Source organism: Mustelus asterias, chromosome 1, assembly GCF_964213995.1.
Source record: "Mustelus asterias chromosome 1, sMusAst1.hap1.1, whole genome shotgun sequence".
NCBI classification, from domain to species: Eukaryota; Metazoa; Chordata; class Chondrichthyes; order Carcharhiniformes; family Triakidae; genus Mustelus; species Mustelus asterias.
In genome coordinates, this window is record NC_135801.1 from 106,816,555 (window position 1) to 106,842,961 (window position 26,407).

Sequence of the window (26,407 nt, forward strand, 5' to 3'; positions counted from 1 at the left end):
GCAAGTGCTCACGGAGTCGGGCTGCCCTTATGGGTAGGAAACATGGACAACTGCTCAGGGTGCCATGGTCAAGAACCACTGCTCAAGACCACCGTGGTGGTGGACTTGGTGGAGATTGGAGCAGGAGCAGAGTGCAACCACATATGCAGAAAAAATTGGCTGCGTCACCCAAGAGTAGAGCATGTATGGAGGAATGTCGAGAACACTAAGATTTCCAGATCGACACTACCGTGAGCACCAGGTGAGTTCAGCCTTGCCGTGGGGGGGGGGGGGGGGAGGTGTTTTGAAATTTAACGGACTATCTACCTAAACTGAAAGGGTAGCAAAATGCAAGTTTAACCAGGTTGCCTCTCTTTATATGCAATATTATACATTAGATAAATTAGTTGGGGGTTGAGGGTCTGCAGTACCTAATCCATTTGAAAACAGGACATTCAACCAAAAAGGTTGGAGATTAAGAAACAGAGTTTGTGTGAAGACCGAAGACAATGGCTTATGTCTTCCCAATATTTAATTCCTTTATTCTTTCAAGGGATACGGGCATCGCTGACAAGGCTGGCATTTGTTACCAATCCCTTGAACTGAGTGGCTCTTTAGGCCATTTCAGAAGGTAGCTAAGAATCAGTCACATCGCCGTGCATCTGGAATTAAATGTAGGCCAGACCAGGCAAGGACGGCAGATTTCCTTCCCTAAAGGGCATTAGTGAACTAGATGGGCTTTTACTTTATATTGCAGATTGGATTTAAACTTCCACTGGCTGCTGTGGTAATATTGAAGCCCTTGTTCCCAAAGTATTAGCCTGAGCCTTTGGATTACTAGTCCAGTGACATTACCACTACACTTGCTCAAGCAAAAATAGGGCAGGATTTTCCCTGCGGATTTCGGAACCCGATCAGGTTCAAATTGAGGTCAGAAGCCCAACCATGTGGAAATAGTCACTCATTGTGATTTTCCCTGGAGCAGCTAATTAATGCCCAGAGGACAGATTGGAGACAGATAGATTGAAGAGGTTGGAACTTCTCTTCTTGGAGTGGAGAGTGAGAAGAGATTTGATAGAGCTGCTCAGATCATGACAGAGTAGATAAGGAAAAACTGTTCCCGCTTGCAAAAGGATCAGGAACAAGAGAGCACAGATTTTAATGATTTGCAAAAGAAGCATATGTGAGGTGAGAAAAAACTCTCACAACGAGTGGTTTGGGTCTAGAATGCACTGCCTGGAAGTTTGGTGGAAGCAGGTCCAATCGAGGCATTCAAGAGGGCATTAGATGATTACTTGAATGGAAGGAAAGTGCAGGGGGATGGGGAAAAGGCAGAGGAATGGCACTAAGTCCAACATTCATTTGGAAAGCTAGTCCAGACGCAAGGAGTTGAATGGCTTCGACCTGTGCCTTAACAATTCTGATTCTGTGACAGGCTCACTGTCCAATTAAGGAGGGCAGGAAGGCAGGCTGTTAGTGGTAATGTCAGTGGATTAGTAATTCAGAGGTCCAGGCTAATGATCTGGCGATCCAGGTTCAAATCCCTCCACAGTAATGGAAGGAATTTATAAATGTCACCTAGTTGTGGCTGAGTGATTACAGTGATGGAGCTGAAATCCACCAGGGTCTCTCCACGCATGTTTGATTTCTGCCGATTGTGTTTCTCATTATTTATTTATGTGCTTCTCATTCTTATTTTAAAATGGCCACCTGTCCTACTAGACTTAAAAATGAATTGCGATGCCATCAAAAAATTGAAGCCAAAAGGCCAATCAGGTGTCTTTTAGTTTGAAAGCAGCAGTAGGTTGCAATGGAAGGTAACTTCTTTTAAGGTGCAAATTATTAAATGGCGTTTGCAGCCAGACTACCACTGAGGTAGGGAATACCTCCATAGGTCGCCTGTGACTGCTACTGTACTCAGGCAGGGAGGGAGGGCATCTAAGTCTGCCTGGTGTGTTTCCTTCACCAGTCTTTTATTGTGAGGGAGGTGCTGTCTGCAGGCATCTAAACTGGCCTCTGCCCCTGACGGGAACCTGGAAGTTGAATGGATAATCTCCTTTCAGATGATACTACGAAAGATATAAGAGACAAATGAGAAATAAGAGGGTGCCAAGAATAAATACATAAATACTTGGGGACTCCAGAGCCAATAGTGCAGGAACAGGAAAATATGTGTTTGAGGAGGGGGGGGGGGGGGAGGTAACAGCAGATTTGAAGGGGAGGAGGATAGGAGAAAGCAGAGGGAATTGTTGACAATATCAGTGACAAGAGGGGAATCAGGAAGGAAATTTAGATAGTCAATAGCTCAATGGGAGTTGGGTTGAACAAGCAGGAATTGGGTTTTGTGATCTTAGAGAGTGCAGATGGGAGAGAGAATCTGGAGAAAGATCCCAGGGGCTGGGTGGAAGAGAAGTTTTGGGCAAGCTTGGCCCAGTCGGTTAGGGGAAAAGTTCATATTAATCTTTTAATCTTCATAATCACTTACAAAATCAACCAAATGTCTAAAGATTCAAGTGCCACTTTTGTGGACTGATTTGACACCTAGTGCAGCCTCAAAACATGTTAGACAGCATTTCATTTCTAAAGCCAAAGGAACAGAACAACAGTAAGAGTGGGGAAAAATTACTGACTCATCTGTAAGGTTTTGTGCAACTGAACTATTTGAATGCCACAGATCAGGGTCAGTAAGCTATAGAATCTTGAGTAATGAATGTTTTATAAGATTCAAGCACACAGTCAAATACCAAATGTAACAGCATTAGGTATTGTGTACATATTCATTCATGTACTAAGTAACCAATTTAGTTATATACAGAATGCAAAAGTTCTGTTTTGATTTCACCATCAATTTAGCATTAAAAAAAATCACTTTTGTGGTCAGTATTCACTGCAACTTAACACTTTTCACATGTTGGACAGTGACCTCCACATAAAATCACACAAAGGCCCTTCTATTAAAGGACTCAGATCCTGAGCTTCAAATGGTTGTGAACGGGATTAGGCTCATTCTGCAATATCGGACTGGGATAATCTGATTAAGTTACAGTTCAGCAATTATTGGCAGGTGGCCATTGTCCGTAAAGGCTGCATTTTCATTCTATTTTTAGTGTCAGTGCAGGACAGGTTTTGCTGAAAACAAACACTAACTTGTTACTGTGAACACTGTAATTAAATCTAGAGGTAGTCATGATGTAGAAATGCCGGCATTGGACTGGGGTAAAACACAGTAAGAAGTCTCACAACACCAGGTTAAAGTCCAACAGGTTTAGTTGGTAGCAAAAGCCACTAGCTTTCGGAGCGCTGCTCCTTCGTCAGGTGAGTGGGAGTTCTGTTCACAAACAGGGCATATAAAGACACAAACTCAATTTACAAAATAATGGTTGGAATGCGAGTCTTTACAGGCAATCAAGTCTTAAAGGTACAGACAATGTGAGTGGAGAGAGCGTTAAGCACAGGTTAAAGGGATGTGTATTGTCTCCAGACAGGACAGTTAGAGATTTTTTGCAAGCCCAGGCAAGTCGTGGGGGTTACAAATAGTGTGAAATGAACCCAAGATCCCGGTTGAAGACGTCCTCATGTGTGCGGAACTTGGTTATCAGTTTCTGCTCAGCGACTCTGCGTTGTCGTGTGTTGTGAAGGCCGCCTTGGAGAACGCTTACCCGAAGATCAGAGGCCGAATGCCCGTGACTGCTGAAGTGTTCCCCAACAGGAAGAGAACACTCTTGCCTGGTGATTGTCGACCGCTCGACAATCACCAGGCAAGAGTGTTCTCTTCCTGTTGGGGAACACTTCAGCAGTTACGGGCATTCGGCCTCTGATCTTCGACTAAACGTTCTCCAAGGCGGCCTTCACGACACATGACAACGCAGAGTCGCTGAGCAGAGACTGATAGCCACATTCCGCACACATGAGGACGGCCTCAACCGGGATCTTGGGTTCATGTCACACTATCTGTAACCCCCACGACTTGCCTGGGCTTGCAAAATCCCACTAACTGTCCTGTCTGGAGACAATACACATCTCTTTAACCTGTGCTTAACGCTCTCTCCACTCACATTGTCTGTACCTTTAAGACTTGATTACCTGTAAAGACTAATGGTTTTTGCTACCAAATAAACCTGTTGGACTTTAACCTGGTGTTGTGAGACTTCTTACTATTAAATCTAGAGCACAGGGAGTTTACAGATTTGCTCAGTCTTGTAGAGTCAGGTTGGACCTCCTGGCTCTTGACTTATAGTACAGCCTTGGCATCAGTGGAAAGGAATGAGAACTGCAAGAGGCCACACAACATTTTAAGAGCCTATTTTTGTTTATTTCATTAGTTTCCATTTCTTCACTGGGGTTGAAACACTTGCTAAAAATCAAGAATTGCAAGTTGTACTTGGTAGGGCAGTAGTTATGTTGAGTTGATAATTGTGGTACTTATCATCAGTGTTTGTTACAGTATGTTTGTTCTAGTATAACTGTGGTCCAAACCTGCATGCTATTCGGTTAAAATTGCAACTCCAATGCTTTTTTAAAAATTCATTCGTGGGACATGGACATCATTTATTGCCCATCCTAGTTGCCCAGACCGGGTAAGGATGGCAAATTTCCTTTGCTAAAGGACATTAGTGAACCAGATGGGTTTTTCCAACAATCGACAATGATTTCATAGTCATCAGTAGATTCTTAATTCCAGATTTTTTTAAATTGAATTCAAATTCCACCATCTGCCATGCTGGAATTTGAATTCACTCGGCCACTGCCTCCCCATTCAGACATGACTGCTCATTTTTAAAAATATTTTTTATATCTTCTGCTTTCATCATTTACCAAGTTCATAATTTATTCTGGGGATCAGACAGGGTTTGCGAACATTCCCTCCTCCCTTTTCCCCCAACCCTTCACATTCGCTGATGTAAATATCTTAATTAAAAGATGATACCTTTCCCTCTAGACCATGGGAAATGAAACGTTAGTGCCCAGTGCCTTATTTCAACAAAAACAGTTCCTTTTTGCCTTTATGGTAGCTCAGAATGAAAAGTAGCCAAAGAATCTTATAACCCTGGTCATTATTATAAATGATGTGGAGATGCCGGCGTGGACTGGGGTGAACACAGTAAGAGTTTTAACAACACCAGGTTAAAGTCCAACAGGTTTATTTGGTAGCAAACACCATTAGCTTTCGGAGCGCTGCTCCTTCGTCAGATGGAGTAAAAATCATTTCCACTCCATCTGACGAAGGAGCAGCACTCCGAAAGCAAATGGTGTTTGCTACCAAATAAACCTGTTGGACTTTAACCTGGTGTTGTTAAAACTCTTACATTATTATAAAGGCATAATTTATAAAATACCCAAAAACCTTACATGTTCTGAATCATAGAATCCCTGCAGTGCAAAAGGAGGCCATTTGGCCCATCAAGTCCGCACCGACAACAATCCCACCCAGTCCCTATCCCCATAACCCCACAGATTTACCCTATTAATCCCCCTGACACTAAGGGGCAATTTATATCCAATGCACCTAACCAGCACACCTTTGAGCTGTGGGAGGAAAATAGAGCACACGGAGGAAACCCACGCAGACACAGGGAGAATGTACAAACTCCATACAAACACTCAAGCCGGGAATCGAACCCAGGTCCCTGGCACTGTGAGGCAGCAACACTAATCACTGTGCCACCGTGCCGCCCAACACCATCCAAGGTGAGTGAACAATGGCTGTTATTATTTGTATAGGAGATTTTTTGAGCTGGTGCATAGTCATTCTCACCTTGGAACAGATTTCGTGAAGACTGGTTGCGATGGCTTTTGCTGGTGTATCACATCGGAACACATGACATTTTAGGATCCGTGTATCTTTATCTCTTGCTACATAGGCAAAATCCCTGCACAAATAAAAATGTGAGACATGAGCTGCAATGATTTGCACCATTTAAGCAAGGCTCAAGTACTTGACAAACCATTTCTCATTTATTGAAGGAGAAGAAACATATGCTATTTCCAATAGTAGGGCATTATGCACAAATAACAATGACGCTAGTATAATCATACAAATATTAGTTAATAATTAACTTTTGACACAGTAAAATTAATAAAATTATTTTCAGGCACAACTCAAATTTAGAAATAACTGATTCTGGTATCTGTGGCCAATGCTTAATGTGTTTGTATAATTTTCCTCTTATTTTGGCAGAGGTATCAACCCATTAAAATTGCATAGAGAGAAACATTGTTACAAGTATTCTCTGCTGTCATCGCCAACAGTAATTTACAGCCTGCAGAGCAAGAAATTGTAAACCAGACAGATTGTGTATTTTGCAGATATTTTAGTGCAATATTTCATGTAAATGGGTGCTTTTTTTGCTGAACACCTGGCAGTAATTATTCCAATGCTACAGTGTGTGGCATCTTAAAATAGCAACAAAAATATAGCACAACAGGAAAGGCAATCATGTTCAAGGTAATTAACTATTTCCCCATTATAAACTAACATTTACCAGTCAAGTTAACACAGAACGTCAAGTTCAGAGGAGGAGAATAAATCACCTGCAGTTCTGTTGCCTACACTATAGCATTCAATACTAGAACATTGTCTCACATAAAAACATTAGAAATAGGAGCAAGAGTAGACCATACGGTTGAGCTGATCATGGCAGACCTTCAGCTTCCCATCAACTCTTTCCCATCAACTCCCTGGGCGAGATTTTCCAGCCACGCTCACCCCAAATCCAGAAAATCCCGCCCGAGGTCAACGGAACTTTGCGTGTTCCGTGTCACGCCCACTACAATTCCCGCGGCGGGTGGGTCGGAAAAATTCACACTCCTATGTCCTTTAATTCTCTGAGGCACCAAAAATCTGTCTACCTCAGCCTTAAAAGTATTCAATGATCAACCCCTTATCCTGAGACTGTGGCCCCATGTTCTAGATTCCCAAGCCCGTGGAAACAACCTCCGTGTATCCATCCTGTCAAGTCCCTTCACAATCTTTAATGTTTATTCGAGATTACCTTTCGTTCATCCAAATTCCAGGGTGTACAGACCCATTTACCCAGCCTCTCATCTACAACCCTTGCATCTTCAGGAACCAACCTAGTGAACCTTCACTGTACTGCCTCCAATGCAAGTATATCCTTCCTTCAATATGGAGACCAAAACTGCACACAGTATTCCAAGTGTGGTCTCACTAAAGCCCTGAACAACTGTACCAATATTTCCTTATTCTTCTAAGCCAAGGCCCATGCAATAAAGGCCAACATGCCATTTGCCCTCCAGATTGCTTGTTGTATCTGCATGGTAACTTTCTGGAATAAAAACAGAAAATGCTCGAAATACTCAGTAAATCAGGGGGCATCAGAAACAAGGCTAATATTTCAGGTCAATAACCTTTCATCAGAAGCTCAAACTGCAGGCACTTGCTGCAGATATAGTTGTCCAGCACTGCTTTCCACAAATTCCTACAGATTGCAGTTATGACACACAACCAGTCCTGCCATGTCTAACCTTATTTATTCATTTGATCAGTTAACTGTACTATTAGAATGTTCGGGGTTGTAAGGACTGGGGAAACAGTACTGCCCACATTATGATGTACAGAGTCAAATGGGAATAGTAGAGTGTAGTGGTGAGTCTTGCTGAGGTTGGCATGAGTATATGTAGTTGTGTTATTAATAAATAGTTATTGTTCAACTCTACAAGCCTCTAGACCTCTTCCCGAGAGGACATACAATCTTACAACATGGTGGTATCAGGTGATGGTCCCCAAAATCCATAAGAATGAAAAAGTAAAGAAACTGCAGTCAGACCGGAGAGAAGTGCATCTAACTTGAAGACCTCAAATGCACAGCTGGAGATCACCCATGAAGCTGCATTACAGGCATGGAGACTGAAGAGCAGAAAAAGATCCAATGTGCAGTGTTATGAGGACTCCACCAGAGCACAGAGAGGTCTATTGCAAGACCCAATTGAAAGCAGAGGCAAAATACCTAGCCAGATCACAAAAGGGTGACCAAACTCAAAATAAAACATTTAAAGAGAAGTCAGAGTAAAAAAACCCAGCACATCCAAAGATGGGCGGGTTAGGTTGAAGTTGAGCCATGCTAAATTGAGCGTTAATGTCAGGGGGATTAGTGGGATAATACGTGGGGTTGCAGAGAAAGGGTGGGATTGTTGTCGGTGCGGGCCTGATGGAGCAAAAGGCCTCCTTCTGCACTATCGGGATTCGATGAATTTGATTCTCCAAACTTAGAAAAGCAACGAGCTGACCAAAACAATTTATTCAAAAGATTTGCTGCAGAATCACTGAAGTTTAAAATGGCTCTGTAACTGTAACAGCTGACGACATAATTGCCAGGCAGGGAATAAATGAATCTTCTGATAACTTTGAAGTGGTCATGAAGTCCTTGGACACCTACTCTAACCTAACAAGCAATAAAATTTTGGAGCAAGCAAAATTTAACAAGAGACTCCAAAAGCTTGGGGAACCCGGGGACTCTTCATAAATGAGTTATACAGAGTGGCTGAAGGCTGTGACTATGGTGACCTTAAACTGTAGTTTGCAAGAGACCGAATAGTGGTGGGAGTGGCCAATAACACTCCTTCGGATTGTCATGGTCGAGATGTGAAAGTTAAAAAATCATCAGCTGGACTATTTTATAAAGATATTTTTCTTTGTGCTGTTAAAAATGGAAATTGCTGAGCTAACAGTACATCTCCAACTACTCACCTGATGCCTTCCAACAGTTTCAAAGTAGCAATGGCCATGGGGGGGGGGGGGGGGGGGTGTCTCCAAACAAAGGAAAATCTGCACAGGTTGTAATCTCCCATAATGGTGCTAATGGCCGAAACATTAGCAATCCTAACATAACAGTTTTGACAGAGTGAACATCTGTTAGTTTACCTGACACCAATGTCTCCAAAAACAAAAGGAATCCTCATTCCCATTAAACCTCAATATCCCAGTCATCCTGTGTCCAATATTGAGGAGGTATGCCACATGACATCCCCCAAACTGCTTGGTGATTACGTCTGTTGGAACTGAATTCCAGCAGTTACTGTTTGATGTCCAACATGAAAAAAACTCCAGGCAACAGCCTGTGCTGTCCACCGTCAAGCTGATGGCAGCAGAAAAAATTCAGACCCTCATCAAACCTGCTAATTGCTGGAAAATTGTAACTCAAGCCTCCTGATTGACACTTTATATGTGCCATCTCCCGTCATGCAAACCTTGCTCTGGAAAGACGGGGTTAATCTCTCCTCAGAACGAACATTCCAGTTGACTTCTGATTCTGGACACATGTAAAATCCATATCCGTATTTTATTGTGGCTGTGCCACGAATCATCTTCCTTTTTCCTGATCCCCCATTTATTGTTTGAGTGTAAAGAGGTGTACATTGTGAAACCCCCTTCTCGCATGTGTGTGTGCGCAAACATAAACCAATCCTTCAATTTTCATCTTATCTCAAGATTGCTGTGCAAGTTATTAATAGAAGATTGGAACATTTCCAAATTTAAGGGTTGGGAAGATACGCTGTCATTTATAAAGAGGGAAATCAGAATTTTTAAAAATCTGTTTATGGATGGGTAGAAAGTAGGGAAATGAGGATAATTTAAATTGAATCCCCACCCCTGTCAGTGACAAGATGCACAGAGCAACTCCAACAGTCCAGCTCATTATGCAACAAAAGGGAAAGCAACACTCAACCAAAACACATGGTGCTAGACCACTGTCAGCGCTGTGGCACCAAATTATCCCACCAGCAAGGACAGTTTTCAGCAATCACTGTCCATTGCTTTCACTGGAACTGCTTGGGACCCTTTGAAAAGATATATATGTCCAAAATATCTAAAGTTAAAGTTTATTTATTTGTCACAAGTAAGGCTTACATTAACACTGCAATGAAGTTACTGTGAAACTCCCCTAGTCGCCACAGTCTGGCGCCTGTTCGGGTCAATTCACCTAGCCAGCATGTCTTTCAGAATGTGGAAGGAAACCCACACAGACACGGGGAGAATGTGCAAACTCCATACAGACAGTCCCCAAGCCGGGAATCAAACCCAGGTCCTTGGTGCTGTGAAGCTGCAGTGCTAATCACTGTGCTACCATGCCACCCTTGTGCGGAGGATCCCAAAAGAATCCATGAGATCGACGAACCACACAAAGAAGTCCAATAATGCTACTTGGGAGAAATTATGGATCCCAGATTCACATTTTTAAGTTAGGCACAGGAGTCAGTGTGATAGTCCTGTTGGATGAGGAACCATGACTATAAGACGTCTGGCTACAGGTGACAGGTACACCATTGTGTGGTCCCAGGGGAATTCAACTACAGATCATAGCCATGATCAAGAGCCACTCCAGTATGGCAACAAGCAAATAATCAAATTTCTGTATGTCATCCACATTCAACCCATTTCTTTCCTGAGCGGAGATGCCAGTGTTTCTTTCAACCCTCTCAAAATGGCAGAAGATGCCTAAACAACCATTGTAGTCAACTACACTCCTGAGGGTTCCACCAGTGTGGATGTGATGATACTGTGCCTTTAAGAAATGTATTTTTATCATGCTTCTTTGTAAGGGATATGTTTAAAATTCAGCTGTTTTACATGGTGCCCCTTTGTCTGGGCAACGGGTAGCTCAAATATTGAGAATGCAGGATAATGACTGATTTTAGCTAATGGTGTGTTTGCCTGAATAGAGTTAGGCATTTGTGTTTACTTAGGTTTCCCTTGGGGTTTCAGAGTAGGGTTTGTATTTAGAATTTGGCGCTTTCACCGCCGCGGCCCAGGTTTGATTCCCAGTCAGGAATGAAAATTTGTATTCAAAAGGCCGCTAGATATAGCGCTTGGGACGAATGGGATCAAAGGTTATGGGGAGAAAGCAGGATTAGGCTATTAAATTGGACGATCAGCCATTATCGTGATGAATGGCGGAGCAGGCTCAAAGGGCCAAATGTCCTCCTCCTGCTCCTATCTTCTATGTTTTTATGTTTTGATTAGGTTGATTGATAAGAGACAATCATGTGCTAATTGGAGGAGCTATGCTTGCAGGGAAGATGCACAGTTTCTCTTTTGTTTTCAGTTGTCAGTTTTCTGCCTGGTCCTGAAAGAAGCAAGAGGAATCTCTATCTCTCTCTCGCTATGGAAGCTGTTGTTTGGCTGCTGTCAAAAGACAATACAAATTGCGGAAATCTGACAGCAAATTGTAATCTATTTGCACGTTCTGTCACAGGGTGATAAGTGCTGTAGATTATATTTTACTGAGGAGTTTTCTCTCCTTTATGTTATCTATTGTGGAAAAATAGAAGAATATGGTGCCCGAGAAACAGCACTTCTTTAAATACATCTCCCAACCTTTGCAAATAGAATCAAAACACATCCTTTGAAAAATACCACAAGTACAATAGCAGGCTAGCTGTCAGACAATACTTTGCTTAATCCATTAATCTTCTAACTGAATGACAGTGCAAATGCCAGCAGGATAACGCTATGGTAAACCAGAGATATAGTACAATTTTAATCTCAGGAGGTGTGCATCCAAAATCCTGGCTCATAGTGCAGAAAGCTTGGCATTGAAGTCACAAAATTGTAAAATTACCCCTTACACATTAACACTTGGTTTGATACTGAAGATTCATTTCCTACATGACATGAGAAGACTTTGGCGGATAGGGTTAAAGAGAATCCTAAGGCGTTCTATAGGTATGTCAAGAACAGAAGGTTGGTTAGGGCAAGTTTAGGGCCAGTTATAGATGGCAGAGGGAAGTTATGTGTGGAACCGGAGGAGATTGGTGAAGCATTGAACCAATATTTCTCTTCGGTGTTCACGCAAGGGGACATGAATATAGCTGAGGAGGACACTGGGTTGCAGGGGAGTAGAATAGACAGTATTACAGTTGATAAGGAGGATGTGCAGGATATTCTGGAGGGTCTGAAAATAGATAAATCCCCTGGTCCGGATGGGATTTATCCAAGGATTCTCTGGGAGGCAAGAGAAGTGATTGCAGAGCCTCTGGCTCTGATCTTCAGGTCGTCGTTGGCCTCTGGTATAGTACCAGAAGATTGGAGGTTAGCGAATGTTGTCCCATTGTTTAAGAAGGGGAACAGAGACTTCCCCGGGAATTATAGACCGGTGAGTCTCACTTCTGTTGTCGGCAAGATGTTGGAAAAAATTATAAGGGATAGGATTTATAGTTATTTGGAGAGTAATGAATTGATAGGTGATAGTCAGCATGGTTTTGTGGCAGGTAGGTCGTGCCTTACTAACCTTATTGAGTTTTTTGAGAAAGTGACCAAGGAGGTGGATGGGGGCAAGGCAGTGGACGTGGTATATATGGATTTTAGTAAGGCGTTTGATAAGGTTCACCATGGTAGGCTTCTGCAGAAAATGCAGATGTATGGGATTGGGGGTGATCTAGGAAATTGGATCAGGAATTGGCTAGCGGATAGGAAACAGAGGGTGGTGGTTGATAGTAAATATTCATCATGGAGTGCGGTTACAAGTGGTGTACCTCAGGGATCTGTTTTGGGGCCACTGCTGTTTGTAATATTTATTAATGATCTGGATGAGGGTATAGTTGGGTGGATTAGCAAATTTGCTGATGACACCAAAGTCGGTGGTGTGGTAGACAGTGAGGAAGGGTGTCGTAGTTTGCAGGAAGACTTAGACAGGTTGCAAAGTTGGGCCGAGAGGTGGCGGATGGAGTTTAATGCGGAGAAGTGTGAGGTAATTCACTTTGGTAGGAATAACAGATGTGTTGAGTATAGGGCTAACGGGAGGACTTTGAATAGTGTGGAGGAGCAGAGGGATCTAGGTGTATGTGTGCATAGATCCCTGAAAGTTGGGAATCAAGTAGATAAGGTTGTTAAGAAGGCATATGGTGTCTTGGCGTTTATTGGTAGGGGGATTGAATTTAGGAGTCGTAGCGTTATGTTGCAACTGTACACAACTCTGGTGCGGCCGCACTTGGAGTACTGTGTGCAGTTCTGGTCCCCACATTACAGGAAGGATGTGGAGGCTTTGGAGAGGGTGCAGAGGAGGTTTACCAGGATGTTGCCTGGTATGGAGGGGAGATCCTATGAGGAGAGGCTGAGGGATTTGGGATTGTTTTCGCTGGAAAGGCGGCGGCTAAGAGGGGATCTTATTGAAACATATAAGATGATTAGAGGTTTAGATAGGGTGGATAGTGATAGCCTTTTTCCTCTGATGGAGAAATCCAGCACGAGGGGGCATGGCTTTAAATTGAGGGGGGGTAGTTATAGAACCGATGTCAGGGGTAGGTTCTTTACCCAGAGGGTGGTGAGGGATTGGAATGCCCTGCCAGCATCAGTAGTAAATGCGCCTAGTTTGGGGGCGTTTAAGAGATCCGTAGATAGGTTCATGGACGAAAAGAAATTGGTTTAGGTTGGAGGGTCACAGTTTTTTTTTTTAACTGGTCGGTGCAACATCGTGGGCCGAAGGGCCTGTTCTGCGCTGTAATGTTCTATGTTCTATGTTCTATGTACATGGAAACCAACAAAATTAGGTAACTGAATAGAAATGACCAGCAAAAAAAAAATTAACTAATTCTCTGGGTCTGTAGACTAGGATAAAAATCTGCAGCCATGTTGAGAGTGGGCGACTAACATAAGGTAGTTCAGACAATGTCCCACTCTTCCTCGCATTTGTTTATTTGATAGCAAAATAGAACTTCTCTGCAATGCTGTTGTTTAGAGACATATAAAAGGTGTATTAGGCAGGCTTAGTTTGTACCATTCGTATCCAAGTAAAGAAGAAAGAATAGGCTAAAGAAAAACATCCCAAAAGGTCATGTACCTAAGAACCACTAAGATAACTTTAAATTCCTTTCTCATGAATGGGACCCAAATACCATTCCAATGACTTTCTGTTGAACCGAGTGTTTACATTAAATATAATTTTACTGGTTATTCAAATTACATGATATTTTAAAACTCCAATGAAAAGAGACAGTTTTAATCTCCCTTTGAAGCTAATTTGCTGCCATATTGTAAATTCTTTCAGCTAGCACTGATGCTCATCTGCATTGTCTTTAATATTCCCCCCCCCCCCCCCCCCAACCCAAAAAGTGCAATATGCTGTTCCTTAAAGCTTGGAAAAATGTATGGCTTAGAACTTGGATATTTAATTCCATTTTCTTTGATTTAAAAATCCAAATTGGATTTTAAACAGCTTTGACACAGGTGAATGGGGTTGTAAACATGTGTAATGTACTTAAGTGCTCACATTCCAAGTGCTGCCATTGTTTTCAACCTTGGTATATACAGCATTCACAATCTTCTGTGAAACATGAAACACACTTTCAAAGAAAGTCAGAGCTAAAGGTTTTCCGCATCACTGCAAGCAGCATTGCCTACGATGGGTCTTTAATATCCCTATTTAAATTAACCTGTAATACAGACAGGTTGGCACAATAGAAAGGGAAAGATTTGGTTCAGTTATTAGGTTACAATGACGTTCATTCCATGGCAATAAAAATCATGCAACTGTTATGAACGGAACCATATTTCTGGACAGAGGTGTAGACAAAAGCAAAAAACTCTAGTTTCAAAAACAAACATTCATTCCCATTCAGGGGAAATTGCTTTACAGAAAGTGAGATTTCTTTCCTTCTGCACTAGCCCCAACAATGCAATTGGCACACAACCTGCACTCCCAGGTTTTTATCATTGTTATCAAATAAGTAGAAGGTACACAAAAGCAACCTGGAATATTTCCTTTTCTTTCTGTGAGGAGGCACAAACATTTTGTATTCCTCTCCCAGACCATTATGGCATAGATGGGGAAGTAAGTGAGCGAACTACACTTCTAATTCTCCAGATTATGCAGTTCTTTCTTGACTGCTGCTACCACAAGCATGAAAGCATAGACCACAGAACAAGTACTGTTCCTCTAAGGAATGGAGAAATAAAATAGCAAGATGCCTGATTGAAAATTGGCTCAGTTGTAGGAGACAGAGGGTGATGACAGAAGGCTGCTTTAGTGACTGGAAGCCAATGTCCAGTGGCATACCACAGAGATCTGTGTTTGGCCCTTTATTATTCGTCATTTATATGAATGACATTGACTATGTGGGGGGTAAGATTAGTAAGTTTGCGGATGACACAAAGATTGGACGGCTGCTTAACAATGAGGCGGAGTGTCTCGGGCTACAAGAAGATATAGACGGAGTGGTCAAATGGACAAATAAGTGGCAGATAGAATTTAACCCTGAAAAGTGAGAGGTGATACACTTTGGAAGAAGTAATTTGACCAGGAAGTTTTCAATGAATGGTAGGACGCGAGGAAGTTTGTGGAATATAGGGATCTTGGCGTGTTTGTCCACAGGTCTTTGAAGGCAGAAGGGCATGTTAGTAGGATGGTGAAAAAGGCATATGGGGCTCTTGCCTTTATCAATTGAGGTATAGAATGCAGAAGCAGGGAAGTCATGTTGGAGTTCTCGTTGCCACATTATAGTAAGGATGTAATTGCACTGGTGGGGCTGCAGAGGAGATTCACCAGGATGTTGGCTGGGATGGAACACTTAAGAAGAGAGGATGGATAGGCTTGGGTTATTTTCGTTGGAGCAGAGAAGACTGAGGGGTGACCTGATCGAGGTGTACAAGATTATGAGCGACATGGACAGAGTGGATAAGGAGTAGCTGTTCCCCTTAGTTGAAGGGTCAGTCACGAGGGGCAGGAGGTTTGTGGGAGGAGGGGGATGAGAGGAAAAACCTTTTTACCATAGGGTGGTGATGGTCTGGAATGCACTGCCTGGGAGGATGGTAGAGGCAGGTTGCCTCACATCCTTTAATCACATCCTGGATGAGAATTTGGCACGCCATAACATTCAAGACTTTGGGCTAAGTGCTGGTAGATCGGATTAGGTGGGAGTTTAAGTGTTTCTAATGTGTCGGTACCAACTCGATCGTCTGTCACTTGGCCAATCTTGCACAAGTCCTATCAGCAAGGCTAGAACAGCATTGGCAGGAGCTAAGGCAAAGGGGGGGGGGGGGGGGGGGGGAGAGGGTGGAGGAGTGGTGGAATGAAAAGTTAATATAGAAAGAGTTTATATAAATATATTAGCTAAAATCAACAAAAAACACATGATATTGAGTTTTCTATCAATGTTGGATGTGGTGTTCCTGCCCACCATAATGCACATTGCCATTGAACATGGCAGGGCAGGTTGAGAAAGCAATTTTAAAAAAGTCTATAGAATCCTGGGATTTATAAATAGAGACAAAGGGCTGGATTTTTCAGATGGCGGCATTTCCCACTCCACCACCAAAAAGGTGGTCGGGGAACATGTCCCTGCTCCAGGTGACTGCCCCACAGCCACAGAGCGTTCATTGGCTTCAGCCCCCATCTCAGGAAGCACTCCCACCTCAGAGAGCTGCTGACCATCTGATTGGCTGACAGCTCTCTAGTCTCAGCAGTGCCACTGGGAGCAGTGGACATTATTGGTAATACACCAATTCCAATGGGACAAAGTGGAGGAGCTCAGCATTGGAGTTAAGTGTGGAGGTGTATCAGAGGGGTCAGGAAAGGAGGTGCTGGGGGGCTGGGTTGCAAATGCTGGAGTTGGGGTGGGGTTGGGGGATGGCTGCCGATCAGGGAAGGGGACCGATGAAGGTGGCCCACTTCCTGCCCAAGGCTGAAGCAAGCTAACCTGCTGGGCCTCTCTCACATTCCTGACCTCTCAGAATTGTTACGGCACAGAAGGAAGCCATTTGGCGCATCATATCTACAAAAGCTCTCTGAATGAGCAACTCACTTGATGCCATTCCCCTGCCATCTCCCAATAATCCTGCACATTCTTCCCTTTTCAGATAATAGTCTAATTCCCTTGAGAATGCTGCGATTGAATCTGCCTCCCCCACACTTTGGCAGTACATTTCTAATCCTCATAACTTGCTGCACAAAAAAAGTTTCTCCTCTCTTCACTTTTGCTTCTACTAATTACTTTACATCTATGCTCTCACGCTCGCAATCCTTTTACAAGTGGGAACAGTTTCTTCCCATCTGACCCCCTCAAGACTTTGAACATTCCAATCAAATCTCCTCTCAACCTTCTTTTCTTTGAGGAAAATAGTCCTAACTTCTCTAATCTATTTTCATAACTGAAATTTCTCACCCTGGAACCATTCTTATGAATCTTTTCTGTACTCTCTCCAATGCCTTCACAGGGTTGAGGGATCTAGTTTGGTGGATAGACAGGAGAAGCTGGGGTTGAGAGATGGTTTGATAGAGATGTTCGGGCCCAGATGGGCTACATCCTAGAGTTCTAAAGGAGATAGCTGAAGAAATAGTGGAGGCGTTAGTTATGATCTTTCAAAAGTCACTGGAGTCAGGGAAAGTCCCAGAGGATTGGAAAATCGCTGTTGTAACCCCACTGTTCAAGAAGGGAACAAGAAAAAAGATGGAAAATTATAGGCCAATTAGCCTAACCTCAGTTGTTGGCAAAATTCTAGAATCCATCGTTAAGGATGAGATTTCTAAATTCTTGGAAGTGCAGGGTCGGATTAAGACAAGTCAGCATGGATTTAGTAAGGGGAGGTCGTGCCTGACAAACCTGTTAGAGTTCTTTGAAGAGATAACAAATAGGTTAGACCAAGGAGAGCCAATGGATGTTATCTATCTTGACTTCCAAAAGGCCTTTGACAAGGTGCCTCACGGGAGACTGCTGAGTAAAATAAGGGCCCATGGTATTCGAGGCAAGGTACTAACATGGATTGACGATTGGCTGTCAGACAGAAGGCAGAGAGTTGGGATAAAAGGTTCTTTCTCAGAATGGCAACCGGTGACAAGTGGTGTCCCGCAGGGTTCAGTGTTGGGGCCACAGCTGTTCTCTTTATATATTAACGATCTAGATGACGGGACTGGGAGCATTCTGGCCAAGTTTGCCGATGATACAAAGATAGGTGGAGGGGCAGGTAGTATTGAGGAGGTGGGGAGGCTGCAGAAAGATTTAGACAGTTTAGGAGAGTGGTCCAAGAAGTGGCTGATGAAATTCAACGTGGGCAAGTGCGAGGTCGTACACTTTGGAAAAAAGAATAGAGGCATGGACTATTTTCTAAACGGTGACAAAATTCATAATGCTAAAGTGCAAAGGGACTTGGGAGTCCTAGTCCAGGATTCTCTAAAGGTAAACTTGCAGGTTGAGTCCGTAATTAAGAAAGCAAATGTAATGTTGTCATTTATCTCAAGAGGCTTGGAATACAAAAGCAGGGATGTACTTCTGAGGCTTTATAAAGCACTGGTTAGGCCCCATTTGGAGTACTGTGAGCAATTTTGGGCCCCACACCTCAGGAAGGACATACTGGCACTGGAGCGGGTCCAGCGGAGATTCACACGGATGATCCCAGGAATGGTAGGCCTGACATACGATGAACGTCTGAAGATCGTGGGATTATATTCATTGGAGTTTAGGAGGTTGAGGGGAGATCTGATAGAAACTTACAAGATAATGAACGGCTTAGATAGGATGGACGTAGGGAAGTTGTTTCCATTAACAGGGGAGACTAGGACGCGGGGGCACAGCCTTAGAATAAAAGGGAGTCACTTTAGAACAGAGATGAGGAGAAATTTCTTCAGCCAGAGAGTGGTGGGTCTGTGGAATTCATTGCCACAGAGGGCTGTGGAGGCCGAGACGTTGAGCGTCTTCAAGACAGAAATTGATAAATTCTTGATTTCTCGAGGAATTAAGGGCTATGGGGAGAGAGCGGGTAAATGGAGTTGAAATCAACCATGATTGAATGGTGGAGTGGACTCGATGGGCCGAATGGCCTTACTTCCGCTCCTATGTCTTATGGTCTTATGAGGAGTCTAGACAGAGCAGATAGGGAGAAACTGTTCTGAATGGATGAAGGGTTAAGGAACAGAGGGAAGAAATTTAAGGTGTGATAAGCAAAAGAGTGTGGTTATAATCTGGAATGCACTGTCTTTTAAAGAGTGGTACAGGAAGATTCAAACTGAACCTTTCAAAAGGGAATAAGATAAGTGCACACAAAGAAAAATATTGTAAGCTTACGGAGAAACTGCAGGAAGTGGGACTAGCTGGATTGCTCTTGCAGATAGCTGACCCAGGCTAGATGGGTTGAATGACCTCATTTTCTCTGCTCCTTACAACCATCCTATGATGCTATGGCCTTAGAACTCCCTTAATATTGCTTTAATTGAGTACAGAAAAAAAACTTTGCAATAATGAGATTCCACTGTAATTTAAACAAAATCTTGGGTGGAATTGATTAAATAATTATTTAAACCCTGCTAAAGCAAACAAAGAAATCCTTCGTAATGTGCAAAACTAAAAGGTAATCTTCTTTCATTTTAGTACATTGAATACAATTAATTATAGATCAGGATTATCACTATGATACAGGGCAGAAACTACATTTTGAAACAAAGGAAATCTAAATACAGAAGTCTATTTCACTCTATTCAGTACCCCTCCTTCCCCCACAACTCCCACTCCCTTCCAATCCCCCGGATTTCCTCATTATTCTGGTAAAATGGTACCCGAGAAGAGGAAATTATGATGTACCTAATGGATGATGAACATTCCTGCCATAAAATATTTAAACGCTAAATGTTTTTTAAAAAATATACGGATTTTGTCTGTAGCTATAACTTAGCTGTACCCATCCTGCAGTTTTGCAAACCCATCTTCATTGTGTTAACTTGAAACAGCAAACATTTCTGTGAGAAAACATTCACCTGATCAGACAATTCAAACAGTATAAACTACAGATGCTGTGTGCTCACAGAAATACACCATTAAACGTTCTGTGCAGAAATACTGTGACCGCTGAGGGTCATATTACAAACTATTTAAGCATTTATGTTTTCATGCACAAACATGTTATGTTACTTTCGGGCTTTGTGGATGTTTTACAGTCTATCAATGCTCCTGGCAACTCGCTGTTCTCAGACAGACTAGAATAAAATTAAGATAAGGATATAATGTGTTTATAGTGTAAAGTTTCTGACTTCAAATGCTGCCCATCAAACAACAATTCACTTTTCTTCAATTCAGCCATGAACATCCATTACTTTATTTTAAGATTATGCTTACAGTGAACGGAAAGCACTGGGGGCTTTACCTAGAAACCAGTTATTCAGAAATATACTCAATTTAAATTGATTATTGCAAATGATCTTTGGTTCTTGCAATAATCTTTTATCGTCAAGAATATAATTCATGCTGCATCACCTACTCTATTAACAGCATTTAAAAACTATCAGGGTTAATATATGTAATAAGTTACTATTAATTGAAGACTTTAATGGATTACAATATACACAAGAGACTTGTAGTACAAAATGAAATTCATGCATCTTGACGTATGCTTAATGGAAACCATCTGATCTATTGTACATATAGGTATTTAGTCCAAAATGTAAGTAACAATATGCAAATCATTCTGTCAGAATCTTTGCACTATTTAAAACCAGATCATCTCTTGAATATTGTGGCAAATAGAGGAGCTTAAAAAGACTCACTTCAGCTGCAAATTTCAGCGCTGTTAAAAATACCACTTGAAGCCATTGGAAAGCAAAGGTTAAATTAGGGATATGACAAATGTTCCGCAAGTGACCCCAGAGACAAATTCACGAGTGATTTTTGTCGGTTAGATTAGAAATAGGAACCATCCATAGTGCCTTGTATCTTGGGATTGCTTTGTAAACAGCAGAGGTGCTACGTCAAAGAAAATTTGTTTTCGCATTCCAGCCTCGGATCTGGTATTCTAGTCATGACTGTTCTCTTGTACTTTGGGTCTTCTGAATCCTCTCTAGTTGATTTCCTGTGACCATAGCAACACTCTCCCAGTGGATAAGCATCTCACCGTTATTTTACACCTCTCAGTAATAGCATAAACAAGGCTGGTAAGAGACTGTTGGTAATCTCATGCAGTAATATGAATCTTACTGCTCTATGAAGGAATACAGAAGCACTCTGGATACCCTAATCCTTTTATATCAATTACTAATTTTAAAAAAATAATCATGCAAAAAGTGTTCGCTGTTTAGGTGACATAACTGATTTGTGAGAATTTTAGCACTGCAATTTAGGATTACAAGTTGGGAGACTAGCTGAATGCTGTTCCGATAGGACAAATTAAACTTTCTCAGAAGATGAGTGAGTGAGTGCAGGGTTATGGGGAGTGGGAGGATAGTGCTGAATTGCTCATTCGGAGAGTTGATGCAGACATGCAGTTGGGCGGCACGGTGGCACAGTGGTTAGCACTGCTGCCTCACAGCGCCAGAGACCCAGGTTCAATTCCCAGCGCCAGAGACCCAGGTTCAATTCCCAGCTTGGGTCGCTGTCTGCGTGGAGTTTGCACGTTCTCCCCGTGTCTGCGTGGGTTTCCTCCCACAGTCCAAAGATGTGCAGGTTAGGTGGATTGGCCATGCTAAATTGCCCCTTAGTGTCAGAGGAACTAGCTGGGGTAAATGCATAGGGTTATGAGGATAGGGTCTGGGTGGGATTGTGGTCGGTGCAGACTTGATGGGCCGAGTGGCCTCCATCTGCACCGTAGGATTCTATGATTATGACATGATGTGCCAAATGGCCCCTTCTGCACTGTAACCATTTTGTGACTCTGATTCTGACACAAACCTAAGAATATTATTAAATATATAAATTCTGAAAACTTAACTCTGCTAGCTTTACTGCAAATGAGAAAAAATCATTTTTCAGAACTCATATTTTAGGATTTTTCCCTCAAATTCCACATCAACTCATCCTTATAGGATTATTTGTTATCATGCTGCAATTTGTAAGCGCAAAACTGTCGAGGAGATGGAAATGAAAAGAATGATAGGCAAATGTACAGTTAGAACATAAGTGGCCATAAGAAAGACCATTCAGCCTTTCAAGATCACCCCTTCATTCACTGAGATCATGGCTGATCTTCTACTTAGAATCATAGAATCCTTACAGAGCAGAAGGAGGCCATTTGGCCCGTCGAGCCCGCACTGACTCTCCGACAACAAACTCGCCCAGGCCCTATCCCCATAACCCCATGTATTTACCCTGTTAATTCCGCTAACCTACACATCTTGGGATGCTAAGGGGCAATTTAGCATGGCCAATCAACCTACCTCACACATACTTCAACACCATCTTGCTCCACTATCCTCGTATCCCTTGATGTCTTTTTAATATGTAGAAATCTAACAATCTCAGTGTTGAACAAACTCAATGACAGCCTCCACAGCCCTCAGGGCCATCCTCTGAGTGAAGAAATTCCTCCTCATCTCAGTCCTAAATAGCCTACCCCTTGTTCTGAGATGGTGTACCCTAGTTCGAGACCCCCCACCCCAACCAAGGGAAACATCCTTTCTGTATCAACTCTGTTGAGCCCTGCAAGAATTTTGTATCTTTGAATGAGATTACTTTGCATTCCTTGAAATATCACCAGACTACACCCAACTCAGCTCATCTGCTACTGAAACCCTCCTCCATGCTTTTAAATATCCCAAGTAATAGGAGTAGGCATAGACCATATGATCCTACTCCTCCAATCAATATGATCCCCCTATTAAAGTAAAACTGCACTGGCAACACAGTTTAAGAAAAGAAAGCTACAAATACCTACAAATTTTATACAGATAGTTAGGCATAATTTACTGAATGATTGCTGAGAAAATGCACCGACTATAAAACAAATTGAAAAACAATGCTGTGGTATGGCACTTTCATGGCTATTCACTGCCAATATCTAGTTTCTAGCTGTTTAAAATCAGACAAATTAAAGTCAACTTTCCAAAATAATAATCAAGGACAGAACAAGCTGACATTTTAAAAATTGTAATTACTTTGAATTTGAGGCTATTTATTACATCTTAACTTTTAATAATACATTAATAAATGTATTATTTTATACATTACTTTGATGATAATTCAAAATGAGACCCAAAATAAAGTAAGCACAGTGACAGACCTCAGTCAATTGTAAGGAAGACAAAAGAAAAAGGTCTGGGGTCCTGAAACAAGTCATTATCCAGTGATCTATGCTCAAAGTGCACATGTGAAGGTTAGCTGAGGATAAAAATCAGTGTCAGCTGTGTGTCAACTTGTCAACATTCATGGTCTAGACACACAGATGAACAGTCAGAAAGATGAGGTACACGTCCTGGAACCATATCCCAGAAAGGAATCAATGACTTCAGGCATGGTGGAGAAAACTGAATAATAGGTGCAAGTTTTTTTTTCATATCACGAAGAAGTTGAAATATTTAAAAGAAAGTGGACTGAACCTGCCAAGTTGCCAAATTGCAACCAATCTAATCTGCTGACGGTAATAAAGTTTGAACCCATCAAGAAAGACGTAATTTTTGTAAATGCTAATACAAATAATGAGATTACAGGACATTAAAACACATTAGGTTCTATCCAGACAATTGAATCGAGTCTTTAACAGATTAATCTGTAAATTTGCCCTGAAGGAGGATTCATCTCAGTACAATGCACTTCAAAAAGAAATGAAAAGTCCTGAAGCCAGGTCAAACCACTGAATCAAGAGCATAGGCCTGGAGGAAAAGATGGGATGGTATGTGTGCACTTGACCACAGCTTTAAAAAAATCATCTACTTACACTTAACTGTAACACAATCTCTATTTTGACAATATGAACTATATTAAGAAAGAAAGTAAAATTACCTCTCTCTGAGTCCGGGAAAGCAGAGGAAAGAAATAAGAAAGAATGCAATCAACAATAGGAGAACATGTAAATAACAGAAAAGATGATCACAATAAACACATTCATCAGTCTAAGAGCTATAAAAGCTTTTCTGAACACAAAAATGAGTGGAGAAAAAAAACCCACTAGTTTCCCCACGATTTTAGTTAGTTGCTGAAACATCACCAGCATGCTAATGCAGACTACTGAATAAAGCAGCTCCATAACTTTCCTTTTGCCATACAAAAGTTTTAATTTTTAAGTTTATTTATTAGGGTCACAAGTAGGCTTATATTAACACTGCAATGAAGATGTTGTGAAAATCCCGAGAGAATATTACTTAAAAATAAAATTAAGTGTGTGACAACAAATTTTGCACAATTTGGACGATCACATATTTACTTGTGGCATACAAAGAGTGCACACTGAACACAATCAGAAACCCCACTTGTGAGTTGTTCTAAACCCATCTTGTTACTCAGTCACTGGTACATTGAATATTTCTCTTGGCCTTGAATATCCTCTACGTTTCACCATTTCTTTCAGCACAATTTGTGTAAAAATCAGCCATACCAGCAGAAAAGAGAGTGGAATTTCATATGCAAATTGTGTCCAGCACAAACTGAGTTTCAGTAATCTTCTGCAGAAATTGAAAAACTTTGCACCGGAGCTTTACCTGCCCACAACACAGGCCCTTCCAGGCTATATTAATCACCGTTACAAGTTTTTGTGTGTGTCACTTGCCTGCTGGCCTCTGAGGAAGCTCTTCAAATTTAGTTGGTTCCTTTGGGCAAGACACTAATAGGCACATTTTAAGTTTTTGAATATAATTTCGAATTTATTAGGAACCTGGCCATTTGCACTAACATAACTAGCAAATGGTGTTAAATCATTTTCAGTTAATTAAAATATGGGTTACCCACAGCTAGTAGATTAAACACCGAGTAAAAATGCTTATTATTTGCGATAATTCCATTTCCGGCTGCATTAATCAAACTGCACCAAGTTACCACTTTTAAATATATCAATATATTATTTTTAAAAACAAAAGCGATGTTTATATCATTATGTTCTAAAGATCTGCCTGATTGCACTCATTCATAAAATATTTTATATTCAGTGATATGCAATGGAGTCTTCAAGTGGAAACTTGGAAAATACACTTGCTTAAAGTAGTGAATTTTAGGTGCAATCTGCACTGTTAGGAGAACAAAGTTAGTTTTTTGGGATTTACATTTGTGTTGGTAAACACTAGAAATAAGGTATAGTTTGAAGTGGGTTTAATTTAATGTTTGTGTGTCTGGAAGGGTAAAACCTATAGTTAGATTCATGCTGGACAAATGCCATTTTTGTGTGGGGGTTGGTTAAGTTCCAACTCTGTTTCTATTGTGCTTGGAGAGGGCTGCGGCATGACGAGTTAATAGGAGTAGCAGTTGCTGCTTAGCAACTGGAGGCTATTTTAGCTGGATATATTGCAGTGGGAGACATGACATGAGGGACTGAATATCTCTCAACTCTGCCAGATGAAAGACTGGGAAAGATGGGAGCTGCAAAGAGGCAGGCTTCCTAGAGGACCAGTTCCTGTCCAGATAACCAAGGAATTAGGACAGAAAGTATTTCTCAAGATGACCAAGGTTAAAAGAAAAAAAGGTATCATTCAGAAGAATTCAATGAAGAGTAAACAAAGTGTTCCGAGTTAAAGAGGCAATTGCAATAATCAGATTTAAAGTGGGATAGCAGACCTCAAAAGGTAAATCAAACGTTTGGAAGTCGAGAGTTAAAGCCACTGTGAACAATTTGTACAGCAGTCAAGACAAAGGAATCCTAAAGCGGTTGGTGTAAATCCTGGATGGGATTCACTGCTAAAAGTGGAGCAGAAGCCTTGTTTAAAATAGTCACTTGTAAAACCTGGACTGGATTTCAGAATGCAAACAGCTGAAGGAAAACATTACAAAGAGGTTTTAAAGCGTGTTTTTGGGAGTGGAGTTTGGAAACTCCCATATGACAATCATATGGGGGGATTCTGAGGAGAAAGCCACAGACATTAACTTGGATTCAGAGGTGATGTGTATTTGACCACAGCCAATCTGTGTGCTTAAAAGGGACTTTGTGTTAATGAGACCATTGTACCTTAAATTGTACTTTGGTAATCTGTGTTAATTGTAAGATCTGTGTATACTTGTTAAGCTAAGGGGTGAGCAAAGGAGTACTGTATAATAATCCACCTTTCACGTTCAACAATTCTTCTTGTTAGAACTAATTAGCAGTCCTGTAGCTCTATGTTTTGAGCCAGGGTTCCATTCTGGGGTCTTGCCATCCAGTTATATCAACCGGGATTGTAACAACACCTAGAATGAGGATCACACCAACAGCAGAAACTCTATCCCCTTAGGTTTTTATATATGCATGTTAAAAACATGCGTGTGACACATACTGCTTCTTTCACTGGTCTGGTCATGTATCCTCCATTTCAGTTACTTATACTAATCACTGCACTGTTTATGAATTTCCCTCCTTCCAATGTTCAGGCAATTATATCAAATACTCTATATGTGACATGTTGCACCATGGTCCCTGGAACTATACTTTAATGAGAGAAAAACATTATCAATAGGAATATTTCACCCATTTTAGTATAATTATGTGTGTCTAAGCAGGCACTGCAAGATATGTGGTTGTGTTCAAAGATCCAGTATAACCTTGGAGAATATTCAGCAGTACACACACGAGCAGCTCTGACAAATCTATCTGAAGTGACTCTTT

At 41.6% G+C, this 26,407-nt stretch overlaps 1 protein-coding gene across 9 annotated transcripts in view; it reads right to left on the bottom strand.

The window, feature by feature from the left end:
- The window catches only part of LOC144495888 (amyloid beta precursor protein binding family B member 2-like), a 330,576-nt gene that overhangs the window by 18,102 nt on the left and 286,067 nt on the right, over positions 1–26,407 (bottom strand). For all 9 annotated transcript variants that reach the window (XM_078216666.1, XM_078216713.1, XM_078216657.1 and 6 more), the window contains one exon: positions 5,735–5,849. In XM_078216666.1, coding sequence (XP_078072792.1) covers positions 5,735–5,849 — 115 coding nt within the window. The remainder of the gene's footprint in view (positions 1–5,734; positions 5,850–26,407) is intronic.